Source organism: Nasonia vitripennis, chromosome 1 (assembly GCF_009193385.2).
Source record: "Nasonia vitripennis strain AsymCx chromosome 1, Nvit_psr_1.1, whole genome shotgun sequence".
In the NCBI taxonomy this organism is placed as follows: domain Eukaryota; kingdom Metazoa; phylum Arthropoda; class Insecta; order Hymenoptera; family Pteromalidae; genus Nasonia; species Nasonia vitripennis.
In genome coordinates, this window is record NC_045757.1 from 2540934 (window position 1) to 2556926 (window position 15993).

General features: G+C 43.4%; 1 protein-coding gene across 22 annotated transcripts in view; it reads right to left on the reverse strand.

Moving 5' to 3' along the window:
• The window catches only part of LOC100679661 (ensconsin), a 62162-nt gene that overhangs the window by 11893 nt on the left and 34276 nt on the right, over positions 1-15993 (reverse strand). For 8 of the 22 annotated variants that reach the window (XM_032602263.1, XM_032602266.1, XM_032602265.1 and 5 more), the window contains 7 exons: positions 12927-12995; positions 8662-8709; positions 7663-7731; positions 7039-7237; positions 5757-6103; positions 3454-3630; positions 1193-1765 (listed from right to left, as the gene is read on the reverse strand). In XM_032602263.1, the coding sequence (XP_032458154.1) occupies positions 1193-1765; positions 3454-3630; positions 5757-6103; positions 7039-7237; positions 7663-7731; positions 8662-8709; positions 12927-12995 (1482 nt within the window). The remainder of the gene's footprint in view (positions 1-1192; positions 1766-3453; positions 3631-5756; positions 6104-7038; positions 7238-7662; positions 7732-8661; positions 8710-12926; positions 12996-15993) is intronic. The other 14 variants (XM_032602274.1, XM_032602273.1, XM_032602272.1 and 11 more) reach the window with 9 other exon arrangements.

Consider the following 15993-nt stretch of genomic DNA (forward strand, 5'->3'; position numbering starts at 1 on the left):
CTTAATATGCTAGTAAGGCCCACCACCAATAGCCGAAGCTTTGCCTGCACGCTGCCAATGTTAGAAAAAAAAAACAAAATTAAAACAAAACAAAAAATCGAAGTGAAAAAAATGTATCAGCATCGATGTTGCGTAAGTTACTCACTTGATCGAAAAAAAATCATAATAATCAAAGTTAAAAAATGGAATCAGCACACTCAAGAAAAACTGTGAGAGATTGTGAGTTATGGTGTTATTGCACAATAAATACACTCGTTTTTTGTATTGTCTTTTGTTTGGTGTTAGTTGAATTGTAAAAATATGCGGCTTACCGAGAGCGAAGAAATAGCGTTTTACCATCACCTTTGTCTTCCAAAAAGCTGCTTTGTAGTGGCGGTTTTGTTTTTCATAGATATATACAAAACGGGAGCTCTCTGTTCATCGGATTTAACATGGTCATTTCATCCAAGAATAAGCAAGTTTTAATAAACTCAATTGATTCGCAGAGAAGTTCCCGTTTTCAAGAAACATGCAAAGTACGTATGTGCTCTCCCAACTCGCAGTGCACGCGCCCGCATTTCTCGCCGCGCGCTCGTTCAAGAGGGAAAAAAAATTTTCTCTCTCTGTTTGCTCGTTTTTGTCCCGGGAACCCAGTTTCTTCAGCCGACTCTTTACGCATCGCTTATATGCAGCGTAAAAGGATTCCTCTCAATTGTACGCGCGCTTTCATTAATAACACCATTGTAAGAAGGTCGTGTATAACGCGCTTCGACAAAAAACAAATTTCTGTACAATTTTAGCTCGAGCATTCGGTCGATTCGGTGGCGTATTGTTTCTAATTTTGGATTCTAAGAGGTTGTGACAATAAGTTACGCTACCATAGGGATGTACAAGTGCTGGTTGTCTCTAGAATCTAAGACCAACAGTTTTCCGTTCACTCTTCAACGCATTCGTAGCTCAGACTGGAACGTATAATGTAAAAATGTACAAAGTTAGTACACCAATGGCGATTCCTACCTTGCCGATTTTACGCTCGCAACGTTGCGCAGAGCGAATGAGTATAGAACAAAACGAGGATTGAGCGAAAAGCGAGAAAGGTAGGAAAAGCAATGCGATACTGGACAAATAAGCTCAAAGACAAGAGATTCCTGCGTTGGTGAGTGCGCGTTGCGAATCGAGTTGAGGGATGAGGCACAGTGACGTCCTATCTTACCTGTCTGCTGAGAGCCGTTAGCCTGGAGGTGTTGGCTGGCGGCATTGGTTGCCTGATTGTAATTCTGATGCTCCCTAGCCTTGCGCCTGAGCCGCTCGGCCCGCGTGGGCCGAGGCAGCATCAGGTGATGGGCCAGGCCGCCGCCACCGCCGCCAATGGCCGAGCTACCCGGCAGGTTGCCCATACTGCGCGAGTTGTCGCCGCGCTTAAGTTGGCCAGCCTGCTGGGGAGTCCCCTTGGCGGCGGAGGCCGCGTGAGCTAGGTGCGACATGCTGCGGCTCATGCTCGAAGCTGCGAGGCTCTCGGCTGCAGAGGGCGCTGCGGCTGCGGATGGCGTGCGCCTGCGGGGCTGGGCCAGCTGGTCCAGCCTCGACATCGAGTATGTCCTACCTGGGCTGCGCGTGAACGACTTGGCGCTGGATAAACGACCCGAGGCGATAGGTCCGTTGCTGCTCTCTCTCGGCGAGGGGATCGTCGGCATCAGGTCGGTCCGACGCCGGTTTGCGTAACGCGTCACGCAGCCGGCGGCTACCGAGCCCGGGGTGCCTAGCGTCGTACCGTCGTTATCGTCACCTGCGAACGCAACAACCGCACATCGTTTTGGTCACTCAGGCTCGCTCAGATCGCACAACTTGGTTTTTCTACGAGTCCCTGCTTGCTGGCTCGGATCAACCGCGATATGCTCTATTGACTCTTATAGATCAGAACTCTTTCTTTTGATACACTGAGTGGTCCTACCAACACAGTTCACGCGTCACGTCATGCGTATGGCTCTTTGTATTTGAACGCGTTGAATTTGAAAAAAAGAAGTTATTTTGTGTAGTTTCATCAATAAAAATCATAAGTTACGTTCGAGAATTTCTAGAAGAGCCACTGTAATTTATCATTCCCGTTCTTGACACAACAACACTGGGGGGTCTCATGCATGCTCTAAAAACAGTGCGGGATATACACTCAAGCTTTTTCAAGCCATTTATCAAACTTTTTTAAAAAGAAAAAGTAATAAAAATACACACACACACAGGCACCACGTGATTACGAAACAAAATAAAACGACGTTTTGCTACCATTTACATGTAATTCCCAGCGTGAATATTTGCTGAAATGTGAAGCGCGAATGAGTTTTCAGCCGATGAAACGCAAATAAACGGAGAACACAATATCGTATTATGAACATAATATCGTAATTTTACATTATTTTCATGAATTTTCGACTTTTAGTAGTTTTTACGTGCTTATAGCTTTGATCGAAATTACATGTACATGATATTCGCCGAAACAAGCAACGGAGAGAAGCTCTTCATTTATAATTACGTAAAATTAATAAAACTAGCTTTCGAGAAGATATGCGACTTATCATGAAAAGCTGTTCTCTCCAAGAATAAAATAAAATAAGCGTGAGTCGAAGTATGTTGATGCAAAATAAAAATCGTACAAAGAATAATTCACTGCGAAAATAGTGTACGCAGCAAGACTAGAAATAGCCCCGATCAAAGAAAAATCGCTCTGGATATCTAACGAACGTAATACGTATACACAAAGAAGCGAAACAAAAAGGAAACCAGTGATGCACAAAGAGATAAAATAAAAGTGCTAAACAAAAGCCACCGACGTATTCAGCGACCAACACTGATAACGAAGAACAATTCCTACGTTTCATGAATTGACGAATCCGCAGTGGCAAATGAAAATGAATGACAGAAGCACATGCTGATCAACTTGAGTGATCCTTGACAGAATTTTTTTTTTATTCACAAAATCTTTATTTCCTCTGACAAGAATCACGCGAATAAAAATAGAGCACACACGAAATAGTAGAATGAAGTGAAAGGTGCTAGTGTGAAAAATATGCGAAGAAAGAAAGAGAGATTCGTATTGACAGGTCATTCCGATAGAATAAGACAGATACAGAACGGTAGAATCGTAAAATACCGAAGCACCATCTCCTTTACCCATCTATGCACATCAATTTATGCATTCCACATCAGTTGGAAATAACAGCAGAGACGGTGCATCGGCATCGACTAACCATACGTAGAAAGTAGACAAAGATCCAGACAGACAGAAAGAGAAAGAGACAAACGTTAAGAGATATGTATTCCCGTGTCGTAACGTAAGGTGAAAGAAAGAGAGAGAGAGAGAGAGAGAGAGAGAGAGAGAGAGAGAGAAACAGAGCTGTATTTACGATATACAATGTTTTTGTCGACTTCTGATACGTGTGTTCGTGTGTAGGTGTGTGTGTGAGAAGGAGAGAGACTCACCGCTAGCCCCCCGCTGTATCATCGGACGATCGATCATTGACATATCGTCAATGGAGAAGATGTCGGTCGTGGGGGGCAGTGAGAGGCTGGCTCTCTTGTTTTTCGCAGGAGTTAAGGGGGGATCAGGAGTGCAATTCCAATTGAACACCTCGTACATGGACGAGGACATTCTCATATCTGTAAAAACAAATCGGCCGACACGCCTCGATGTCAGAACTCTTCCCTCGTCTTTGCTTTTTTGTGTTTTTTTCTTTTATGCTGGTATAGCGGAATGCTGTGAGTTATTACAAGTCTGTATACATCTTTGGTGTCTCGTCCTTCGAAAGGGGTTTATGCTTGATGGTTTCAAAGCGAGAAATCAAATGGAGCAAAATTTAGACCATTGAGATATGTGCAAATTAAAAAACCGAAACTAAAACCCCTGTCAAAAGACTTGTACCATGGTGAAACGTTTGAACAAAAGTACCACAATGTAGTTTTAGTTATAAATATACTAATTTCACCCTGGTACCGTGCTCGAATCAAAAAATTTCTTTTCATAATTAAAAATTAGAATCTTTACATTCATCATGGGTTAGTCAAAAGAAATATTTTTGATTCGGTGAAAAGTTATTCTGTGAAAAGTAAACAATGAATTATATACATAGATTAGTAAAATGTATCCTTTATATGCCAATTACCATGAGAGTAGTGAAAGAAGTTAAACGACATAGTGGATGTACCTCTTCCAAACCTACCTATGTATTATCACACATCACCGAGTACGTTAGTGGTCACGAGTATGTACAGAAACACATCTACAGAGTGCAGTCAGTTCTCCCTTAAAAAAATCTCATCAAAAACAGACTCACCCCTTGCAAATGTATTTCCCAAAAGAGTGTACACGACAAGAGGGATAAGGCAAAGAGAGAAATAAAGAGCCCGCGCAGCCCGAAGAACGAAGCACCGACGAGTCTGTAAACGTAAATAAAGGGGGAGGGAGAAAACCCATCGACCATCGCTATAGAGATTGCGAGGAGAGAAAGTAGAGAGAGAGAGAGAGAGAGAGAGAGAGAGAAAGAGAAGAGGTGAATGGTGGGTGATGTAGCTGGCGGTGGTGAAAAGTAACGTGCAGCAGAGAGAGAAAGAAAAAAAAATTGCGATCGAGTGCTCCGAGTATACACGTGGAGCGAAAAAAGAATAAAAGACGCTGTGTGCCAAGCGAAGTAATCGCTCTTTTCGCTGCTGCTGCACACGCGTGCTGCTTGCCGCTGTTTTAGCCCTAAATCTCTCGAGGTGAATTTACGGTAAGGAAGTCTAATTTCATCGAGTTAGTTCTTCCACTCTTTTTTAATTTGATCTGCCGCGGTGGACGCTTAGTACGTGTAATTATGCTTGACCTCGAGAGATTCTAATACACAGCCAAAAGAAATAATTAGTATAGTAGAGCTACTGAACGAAATTGTGGATGTAACTGTTGTACACGGGAGCAAAATAAAAGAGAATAACGATGATTTCTTGACTCGAAGACATTCCTTCTGTGGATGTGAGAGAAGTAGAGCTGGCATGTATGAGTTAATGTAACCATGCCTCGAACTGCAGTATACATCAAAAATAAAAAACAGGAAGACATAATTGCGCTGTTGAACGTCACCTCGTATGCTGATTCAAAATAGAAATGTATAACCGAATTCAAAAGATTTAAAGTATACATTCGACATTCAAAAAACCGTACTAGGCTCGGGTGTATCAACGTTCAAAATTCAATGTAACAGCAAGAACAAAAAAAGGTATATATAATACGTATAAAAATCATAAGGTCAATGACACACATGTACATGTATGCATGAGAAAAAGTTTGGCAACTGCGCCGCCTTGCTCGCTGCAATGCGTATACTATGTTATATACCATTGTTACTCACATTAGTCATAGAGAATCGACAGCACCACCAGTCAGTCGCATAACAACGCTGATATCTCTCGTTAATAACACAAACTTTCTTTCGACTCCTCGAGGGAACGATACAGTCTCGTTCATCACACACAGCCGAATCGTTCCTTCGACGAGCACATCAACATAATATCTACAATGTCTATACATAAGAGTATAAATCCTATATATGTAACGAGTTACCCGCGGCTCCGCCGGAAAGAAAACGATACTCACTCCGTTGTCCCGCTGGAGAACGTCCTTCGTATACACATATACACCGCGAGTAGGTAACACTTACGATTTAGTGAAACAGAGTATAGAGAACACATATGTAAACGTATATAGGCCTCAGGAGTAGAGGTACAAGGGAAGAAACATCGAAATGGCTGACCTTCTCCGGGTTTCCTGTCGAGGCCGCCAGCGGACGTGGCGCGTTTCTTGCTGCCGTCGAGTTCGCGTTCGGAGGAGCGCCTGGTCAGAGGCTGGGCCGCGGAGAACATCATGACGTTGGTCGTGGAGGTGGCTCGTCGGGTGCCCCAGAAAGTCGCGCCGCCGGTGTCCGCGGGCTCGAGCATACGGGGCGTCGAGCTGCCGAACGCGAAGACGATGTGCGAGCGCTCGTTCTTTCGCTTCGCTTCGATCCGGGCCTCGCGTTCCTGGTTCTTCCGGAGGATAGCCTCGCGCCTCTCTCGCTCCGCCTCCCATATCAGCCGCTTGCGCTCCTCTACCTGGCTTCGTCTGAAAATTTTAGAATTGTTATTGTTTCATTTTTGTTGTTACGCGAAATTCAATACACGAGACTATTATATCGTGCTTCTCGGTAACGCGATTGTTACGCGAAACACAATGAACATTTTCGTATAAATCCAATCAATATTTTTATAGCACGACAGCGCGTATAATACAACGAGAAGAGTTTTAGACATGATACGCGAAACCTTTCAGGCGCGAGCGTTATTACTTTGCGTAGGGCTTCTCAGATTTTTACGAGTCGATAAATCGCGCATACGAGAATCAGTCTAAGGCATAATGTACACTCGATACACGCTACGGCATAAAAACTGCAGAGCAGAGCGAAGAAGAGAGGACGAAAGTCCGCAACAAAACTTTTTTAATCTCCTCTCTTCCGAAGCCATTAATTCGCGGCGGCGGCGACCGACTAAAAAGCTCGCAATAAACAAAAGTTACGGGGGGCTTTCTCGCCGCGCGAGCAAATTCGATCCTGGACCAAAAGGTGTGGAAATGAAAAGTTTCGCGCGCGGAGAATCGATAGATGGAAACTTCGCGATATACTAATGCCGCCTGACCCGAGAAGATAATTCAGAGACTCGTGTGTGTGCAACCTACATTCCCCTACGCTGTAACGGACACGGCGAACTTAATTCGCTCATATAATATACCTAAGCGAATTTAATTGTTCGGCTGCTCTTATTACTCGACTTCGGCCGACCGGAATTATCTCTCCTCCGAGTCCGAGTGAATTAATTAACTTTCGATTCGAAAAATCGCGTTATTCTCGCGAACCGTAACTTTTCCCAGCACAATGGAAACACCGCGTTGTACACGCGCATGACAGCATAACATTCCCGTTTCTGTTATTCCGAACTTTCGAGTATATTGTATAGTGTCGGAAACTTGAATTTGCTTTTTGAAAAAAAAAAACAGCAGCTCACCTGTCGTAGTCCTTGGTCCTGAGCTCCTCGATGCGCTTGCGCCTCTCCTCCTCGCGCTGCTCTCGGAATTTCTGGGCCGCGAGGGCCTGTTGGCGCAGCTCCTCGAGCTTGCGCTGGCGCTCCTCGTTCTGCCTGTCGCGCACCAGCTTCGCCCTGTCCAGGTCCTTTGCGCTCGCCCCGCCGCCCGTCGACTCTCGACCTGCAACACGAGTCACGAGGCTCTTCAGTTATACGTCTACCTTTCTCTCTCACCCTCTCTTTATTTTTCGTCGGTATATTGTCGTCGTTTCGCGATTTCGGGGCTGCTCTAGTGGAAAGGGCTTCTTTTTTTACGAGGACACACTTGGCCCGCTCTTTGTTTTTATGGAGATGGGCTGGCTCGTTCGCGCGCGAGAGGGCGGAATGTTTGAATACGTGTTTGCGTTATAATACACAGCGAGTGAGCTACTTTTGAAATATATTACTGTTAAGTGAAATAAGAATAATCATGGTTTTTGAATTTTACGCCCGGAAAACGTAACTTTATCGTGTGCCTAAAATGTATCAATGGCTTATGCATAAAAGAAAATGGTATATCAAGAAAATAAATGAAAAAAAAATGGTAAATGAATGTATTGTGTTCACCTTGGTGTTCGTATGGATGATCGCCATCGAGGGAGTCTTCATCGAACTGACTACTGCGACGCCTCAAATCTGCCGAACAACAAATCATATTTTGCAGAAATTCCGATCGTTCTCATCTCAACATCGTGAATCCAACCTCATCGGCTAAAGATTTCACACAATAGGTACATCTCTCTCTATCTATCTATCTATATGTCGAGTGATTTGTGGCTCGTGCACCGAAGCAATTCGAACATTCTCGTGTGTTATACAGGCAGATAGAGGAGGAAAACATGCGCGAAAATTACGAGGGGATCGATTATTCCAGCCACACACACGAGCATTCGAATGTTAGAATATGCGTCTTCGCATTCGCTGCAGGAGTATTGGAATACATACACGAGTGTTTCATTGCTCGGAAAAATTTGACCGCCATTATTTGCAGGATAGCCGGATTTTTACGAGCAAAGAGTGTGCGGATATGGGGTAATTTTTGGGATGCAAGATCGGTTCGAGATTGTTACTAAGTATTATAACGAGACATGCGACATGCGTTTTTAAAGTATAGCTGTAAATTTGAAAACTAGAAAACAATCGACGATGTCGCAACGACTGATGAATCATGCAATGGCGACGGCACTAAATTAAGTGGTACAAGTCCGCGTGTAATCGGACGCCGTGCTACAGCTTTCCTGTATGTTTCATCAACTCCAGCTTCGATCGACGCTTTTCAATTCGCTTTTTCGAAAGCTCGATAAAACATAGCCATTAAGAGTAATAAAATATAAGAAAATCGAATTACAAAACAATCGCAGTTGAGAGTGTAAATATTTTCGTTAAAATGATCGAACAAACAGCACAGCAAACTTTATTATGTCAAAAAAATTCGATGTTTAATCTAATTGTCTGCCAAAAGCTGTATAAAAAGGGTTTAGTACTTCAAACTCAAACGTTATTATAAATGAAAAAAGAGCAAAACCACAAAAATCTCGGAATCATTCACATGATTGTTATCTTTACCTGCATCTTCGTCAGAACCAATTTGGGCAAACCAATGCATCGTTTGTTCTGAAGGAATAAAAGTATATCGTCAAAATGAATCTTTGATCAATCGAAAGCAGCAGCGTATCGAAAAACACACAAAAAAGCTGTTAATCTAATTCAAACTTAAACAAAAATCCTGTCAAATATCTCACGGGCCAAAAAATCCGAATCGCATTACACTGCGCTGAAAGGGAGTCTTTGACTCCATTCAGTGCATCCTCCAGCTTTCGATGTCTATTAATAGCAGCGGGTATATCTCGAATGCCGTATCCTGCAGTTGATGACTCGACGCAGCTCGTTAGTATTGAGAATTCAAGGAGAATAGCTGAACGTATATCCGGGACAGAGGGAATGCGTGAAAGGGAGGCGACTGATTAGCTCGCGAGGCTCGCTTTGATCTCTCTGCCTTTTCACGTGAATTTTTTTTTTTTTTTGTTTTGAAGAAAATGTCGAGTACCACGTTTTTGATCATATGGATTGATATGAGATTCGAAGATTCGGAAGGAGTGTATCAGCTCCACTGATTCGTTTACGTAAAACGCGTTCGGGCACGGAGAATTGATACATCGATCGGAAGTGCAGAACGGATATGAAACGTCCACCGCCGTCAGCTGGAAGCTGACAGCGATAGTCTATTATATAGACGCGTCGACGTTCGCGTGAGGTCGACGACACGCAACCTCATTTGCGCGATGCGTAGCGAATGGAGTTTGGGATTGAAATTCCGCGTTTCGAAGTGAAAAAGTGGGAGCTCGGTTTTCTCTACAGTTTCGGCTTCATAATAGTATGTTGTATTTCTCGAATGGAAAGTTGTCGAACTCTCTGCGAATGACAAGGGGACAAATGCGGTGTCTGAAATGAACCGGCGTCGGTCTGAAAACCCGATTTTCGAAATATCGTCAGCTCGTGTTACAGACTTTTCCCATGAATAGTTACGCGCTGCGATTTCGAGAATCTGTTATTTGGAACTGTCGTATAACTCGTGCAAGTTGAAAGTTCGTAAATGTTGGAAGTTGCAGACCGACAAAAATAACACCCAATTAGCCCGATAATCAACGCGAAGGTAAACACGGCGCTTTGTGCGCGCGAATGAATAAAAAAAGCGCTGGTGTCTAGACCCCTGTCGATTAGTTGAAAAAAGAAACACGATCCTCGAGAATTAGGTCGTATTGCATAGTTCTACTTCGTTATTACAACAACCAAACGAGCATAATATCATCAAGCTGATTAATTACTTTCTTATCGCGACGACGACGGGGACAAAAGCGTCTCTCCATTTTTAGCTCGCGCTTTTTCCTCTCTTCAACGTTTTTTAGCTTACTTTTCCCACCATTTCAATCCGGGCGCGTATCACCGCTGCGGGGGACGCGTCACGCTAATTGTCGGCGACTTAACGGGAATTTCGCTTTTTGCGGATTCTTTTTTCGTTTTTTTTTACGCCTCCTCGTCCCTTTAATTTCCTCGAACTTTGTGAATTGTCCACGTTCGCCGAACAATTACCGGTCGCTTCGTGCTTTTTTCCCCCCTGCTTTTCGATGCTATTCGACGAGATCGCTTTTTCGGTAAATTGGAATAATTAGCATTAATTTTTAACTTATATTGAATATTTTAAAAATTATGTAATATTGTAAATATTTCAACGATAAAATTCCAGCCCGTTAATTCACGCTACCGAGTAAATTCTATCCTTAAAAAAACACAAGCAAAACTCTACGACAGAACAAAAATACAACTACCTAAACAAGGATCAGCAGAATAGAATAAACTACATCGCAATAGCAGACACTCGTCCGCAGGTAAATTCGCGGTAATCCTTTAAAAAAGCTTCTCGGCCGGTATAATTCTCCGGCGCCCTTTAATCAAAGCGACGTTTAGTCCTAATGACGATGTTATCTCTCTGGCGGCTGGTAAGCTTCGCCGGGCATTTCTTCCGCGTTACAATTTGCGCCCCCGGACGAGTCTGAAGGTAAGCTGCGTAATTTATAGGCGTCGTCGTCGCGTAAACTCTCGCGGCCGGGAATGCGGCGAAAAGTAGAGGAAGAGGGTGGAAACTATGGCAACGTATTTTCTTAATCAAGACCCGTTAGCCTCGCGAATTTACGCCGTTTTGTTCGTAAAACTGCGTTAATGTGCAGTTTTTCACAAGTTTTCCTTTTTAATTAAGGGGGTTGGGTTATGCCGCGGAAGTTCGGAGATAAAAAATAATGGGAAGTTCGTTGGCGTTAACAACGTTGAAATTTTCGTTCTTCGAATGTTATTAATCTCGTTTTCGAAAAATTCACCTGTACACGCGGGTAAAATACTTCGTAGGCGTCGGATGATTGACTGTATAGCGAAAGCCCGTCGAACATTTTTGGTATACAATGAATCACCGACTGAGAGATTAATCCGGGATATTAAAGCGCGTTACAAAGGTTTCCGTCAAATTTCGACGCTCGGATCAAGGGATATTGCAGTAAATTGACGTCAAGCTACTGCCGACTAGATTACATCGCGCTACGTATTCTGTTTTGGACTTTAAAAAGTTCGCATTGGAATTATCGTCCAGTTCTACTTTTACAATGGAATTGTTAAAATTTATTGCTTCGAACAACTGCCGAAGAAGTCACTGTAAATTGTTAAAAGTTCGAAGTCCGAGCGTACTGCGAAGTTTTGAATTCCTAAAACTTTCTATGCGCCGTAGCTTTGCATTTGCGAAACTTTATATTGAAAAGTGAAAACAACCGAGGATAATAAAAAATTTAGTAAACACGTGTAAACTTTCGAAATGTGTGATTGCGTTCTATAAAGATCGAGCGTGTGTATCAAGACGGAATTTCGCTTAACTTGAAACGAGAAAATACTTTTTATGACTTTACCAGCGGGCGTCAACATTTCAAACGCAAGGAAGTTGAAACGAAATCCTCACCAGTTTACTTCCAAGTGTGAAAATCCAAACTAATAAAGCTTCCGCCACTCGGATATGTCCGTGGTAGACGTTGCTCTTTCAAAGTGTAATTAGAATGATTCCTTTAAGGAGCTTTAAAAGCTTCGGCTTAACTTACAGAAATCCATTTAAATCATGAATAAGCGGCTTTTAGAAAAAGCTTCGAGCCGCGCATTTAACTAAGTAAAAGACATCAAACGTGACAACCACGAGTCCTCATTCCAACAATTATCCTCGCAGTCGCTCGATCTCGCCCAAAGAAACTCCACTTCTCGTCAGCCTCGCACAAAAGCAACGAAGAAGAAGAAGAAGACGAAGCGGCAAAAGAATAATAAGAACCGTCCGATATCAAACGCCGACATCCGTCGTTATCGTCCTCCGGAATCGGCTTCTTTCTCCCGTACACATCCGGAGGACTGTACTCGAAAACGAAAACGAAACCTATTGCAAGCTCTTTCTCCGTCCGCAAAGGGGGCGAGCCTTGTATAGAAGCTCGAAACGAGCTGGAGATAAGGAAAATGGAGGGGTCCGATTTATCGATCGCGATTATTTACTTGGGCGAGCTTAGAGTTTCTCCAATTGCTCGAGGCGTGAATTCGTGACGTGGAAATAGTTTTCGCGAGGTATCGCTGTACGGAAAGGGTGAGCAAATTTTCTTCTTTAAAATTAAAGATAGCTGGACGTCTCTCAACCGACCGGAAAATCAGATCTGCTTTCGTGGATTTGTATTCCGGAAAGCGGCTAAGAAAAAAAACGCGATAAAGAACTACGTGAACCGAATGCCACGACACGTTCCATCTTAACCTTTGTTGCCGCGAAGCTTTTACGACGCGTCGCCCAAGAGAGAAAGTAGGCGGGACGATTATTGTTTCTCGACGTATAAGGGATGAACACTTCAGGAGGTCTTACGGTTTTATGTCCGAGTCGACGTGGAAATGCTTTTTTTCCTTGGATTTCTGAGTAGCGATAAGCGCTAAGGGTGGAAGTGTTGCTAAGGGTTTTTTTCATAGTTTTTGATCAATTTTTCTAAAGGATATAGATACTTGCAATATTACTATAGAAAATATACTATTTCGGTGAAATTCTAAATATCCCTCATGTTCAAGCAAAATTCGTTAGAATCATCATGCGCAATCCTTTTTGTATAACAAACCATGCATCTTAATAAGTAGGCAAAATGGTAGAAGAGCTTTTCGGGAGATTCGAATCAACGTTTTTCGTCTTTTGAAATCTGCTTATCTCCAGAACGAGTTAATTAACTTCTTTCTACCATTTTCCAGCACACCGGCCAGCTCTATTGATCTTGCCAACTTACCCTTCGTAAGAGAGTGACGATTGTGTGCAGAGCTGGACCTTTGGCCATTTTCGTCGTTAGCGGCTCCAGCTGTAACAGAGAGACAGAGGAAAAACCTTAGTCAAGTCAAAAGCTTTCGGTTACGTGAGTGAGAAACCTTAGTACACGTTCTATCTCCAAGTGCAAAGCAAATAAAGCTTTCGCAAAACTCCTTTCACGTCAAACGCTTCGGAAATTCTAGGTGTTCCACGAGTACACTCCAAGAGCTCTTGACTCTCTTTGACATAACCCATCCTCGTATAAACGTGTCTGTTTTCCTCGATTTTCGAACCAGCTGCTTGTTTAAAAACGCGCAAACTCTCAGGCGAATTCAGACGAAAGAACAAGAATCCAATTATGGCACACATCTCTGTACCGAGCTTTAATTCCGGCAGAATGTCGCAGCCGGTGCTCGCGCGATGAATAGACGCCTCATCCATATCTATCCTACACCGATGACGGGCTTATCCGTTGCAGCGCGACTATCGCCCTCGACTCAGGCCGGGGAATCCCAGAATTATGCTCGCGAATCTACTCGTGAATTGATCGAGGCCTCGCGTGGAATATATCTGCACGTTTGATGAAATTTCAGAGTAGGTCTTCTTTGTGAGACCGGAATGGAAATTTTCGGAAATCGCGTGAAAGCTCTCTCTCTTCCACAAAGAGCCAATGGAAACGAATATGAATTAATATGGCGATAGTAATAATGGAAATATTCAGTGGTATAAGAGGTGGAAATATCGGCAGAAATACTAAGGGTATAAGGTGAGCAGAAGCGGAAAAAGGCACAGAGTACCGCTGGAAATTCGGCATCAAACGAAGAAGGCCATACCAGAGTCGAATCCCAGGAGGAAGGAAATTCCAGGACTCGGCGGAAATCCCCGAAGCTATTTACAGCGAGTTACATAACTGCAGTGCAGCCAACGGCAGTAATAGGAACACCGGAATACCGCTCAATTTTTCGCCTAGACGTAACTCTCTCGCTAGGTCACATTGAATAAAGGACTCGAGCGAGAGAGGATGAAGTGGGGGAGCTTTGTTATTGTACAGCAGCCGCTTACACGTTGGCTGCTCTTATTGAGCGCGCCCGGAGATGCCTCTCTCTAGACGTTATATGTGTACGTGTGTGTCTATATAGGTTAGTTTCCATTCATTTGCGAAAAGCACCTATATAGCCGTGCGCGCTTCTATGGGAGGATATGACGTGCTAAGTTTGTTAAAGCGATATACATTCTCCCCGTCTCTCTCTCTCTCTCTCTCTCTCTCTCTCTCTCTCTCTGTGTTAGTTCGTTTTTGCGCTGCAACAGGTATATACGTCATGTGTGCTGCTGTAGCTGTATGAGCGAGGAAGAGGAGAGCGCAATTTCGCCCTTATTGAATTCAAATGCGCGACCTCCTTTCTGTTTCGTTTGATCTTGCGGATGAGGCTTATACATCGGCTGTTTTTATTTATTCATGGAAATGGATTTTTCGAATCTTTTTTTTTTTTTGATCGGCTTATGCGAGCGGTGTATTCGATTTCTGTTTATTTCGAAACTATCATCAGTTATTTTCTGTACGTTCAAAAGAATTGAATTATTGTTAAAAAAATATGTCTTTGTCGAAACCTTCTCTCTGTAATGGGCGAGAAACTTAAAAAGAAAAGGATCGACAACGACATACTTTCATACAATTTCCCGTTCAATTTTCCCCAACTTGCCGAAGAGAATCCCGTGAAATTGCAGCGCCTGAACGATCAATTTTGCCGGGACGCGCAAGGCCGAATAATTGAAAGACGTTCCTTCGCTGCTGCTGCTCTTCATCCTCGCCCAAGACGAAAAAGGAAAACACAAGTGGTGAGAAAAAATCTCGAGTGCTCCTGTAGAATTGGAGGAGGATAACGACGCGCGACGCTGCAGCTGACAAAAAGGGGGCTAATTATGAGCAGCCACGCTTTGCGAGGTAGTGTTTCTTCCGTTATATACACGGTTGAGTGGATTCTTCGGAGTATTTATTCCGTTGGTTTTAGTTGGATTTGTTTTTGGACATATGATGAAGCAAGTCGTTCTCGTGAGCTGAGATTTTCAACTAAGAAGTCGAGTGTCAGAGCTTCCGAGAGCTTACGTTATCTCAAAGTTGTTAAGCTAAAACTTGAGGCGAACCGATGAGTCATCTCGAGTTTCATCGAAGCACCCCGTGTATTAATCATATAAAACTAAAGTGCTGACTTGATAGCCTCCAATATAGAGCCAAATTAGGTGATCCACGACCAACAGCATCCAAAAGAGTCTTCGCCAGTAAAAGGACCTTACGAGGATTTATAAACTTAGGCCGTCAACGAGTTTCCTGGAATATGGCAATTCGTTTTGCAGCCGTTCTAATGAACCAGCGCTATAAACTATCCTTCAACATCCGTAATAACTGGATTAACTTTAAAGCCCTTCAATCACAATAATTTTAGGCAGATAACACGGTTGGCGCATTAATTATTGTCCAGAATCGTTCGAGCCTTGATTCCGCGACGACGTCTCTCTCTCTCTCTCTCTCTCTCTCTCTCTCTCTCTCTCTCTCTATCTCTCTCTCTCTCTCTCTCTCTCTCTCTAGCGCTGTGACACGGGAGTCAAATTGAATTCAGGTGCACGCGAGCGGATTACATCTCGTAGTTCGCTACAACTTTGATGTTTAGGTCGTTCCTTAATTCGTTTATCTCGGCTGTCGCGCGCGGCTTTGATCTAAATTGCCGACTGGCATATTTCGCTTAATTATTTCTGCACACGTGGAATCAGCCTAATGCGCTTTGCCGTTTGTGCACAGTGAAGCTTGTATTAATCAAATTTTGATCTTGTCATATTTGCTAGCAGAGCCTTCAGGAATTCGTAAGCTTGACATTCCATCGCTCGAACATTCGAACGAAAAACTCGCGATGTAAGAGCCCAACCTAACCTTGGCTTTTTGCTCCACCGCAGGAGCGAGAGTGAGAAGTTGTGCAAAAAAAATAAAGGCGGGTCAGCGAGAGTGAGACGTCAGAGCCAGTAGCAGTATAAAGGGGCCGCGAGCGCGCGTGGAAAAC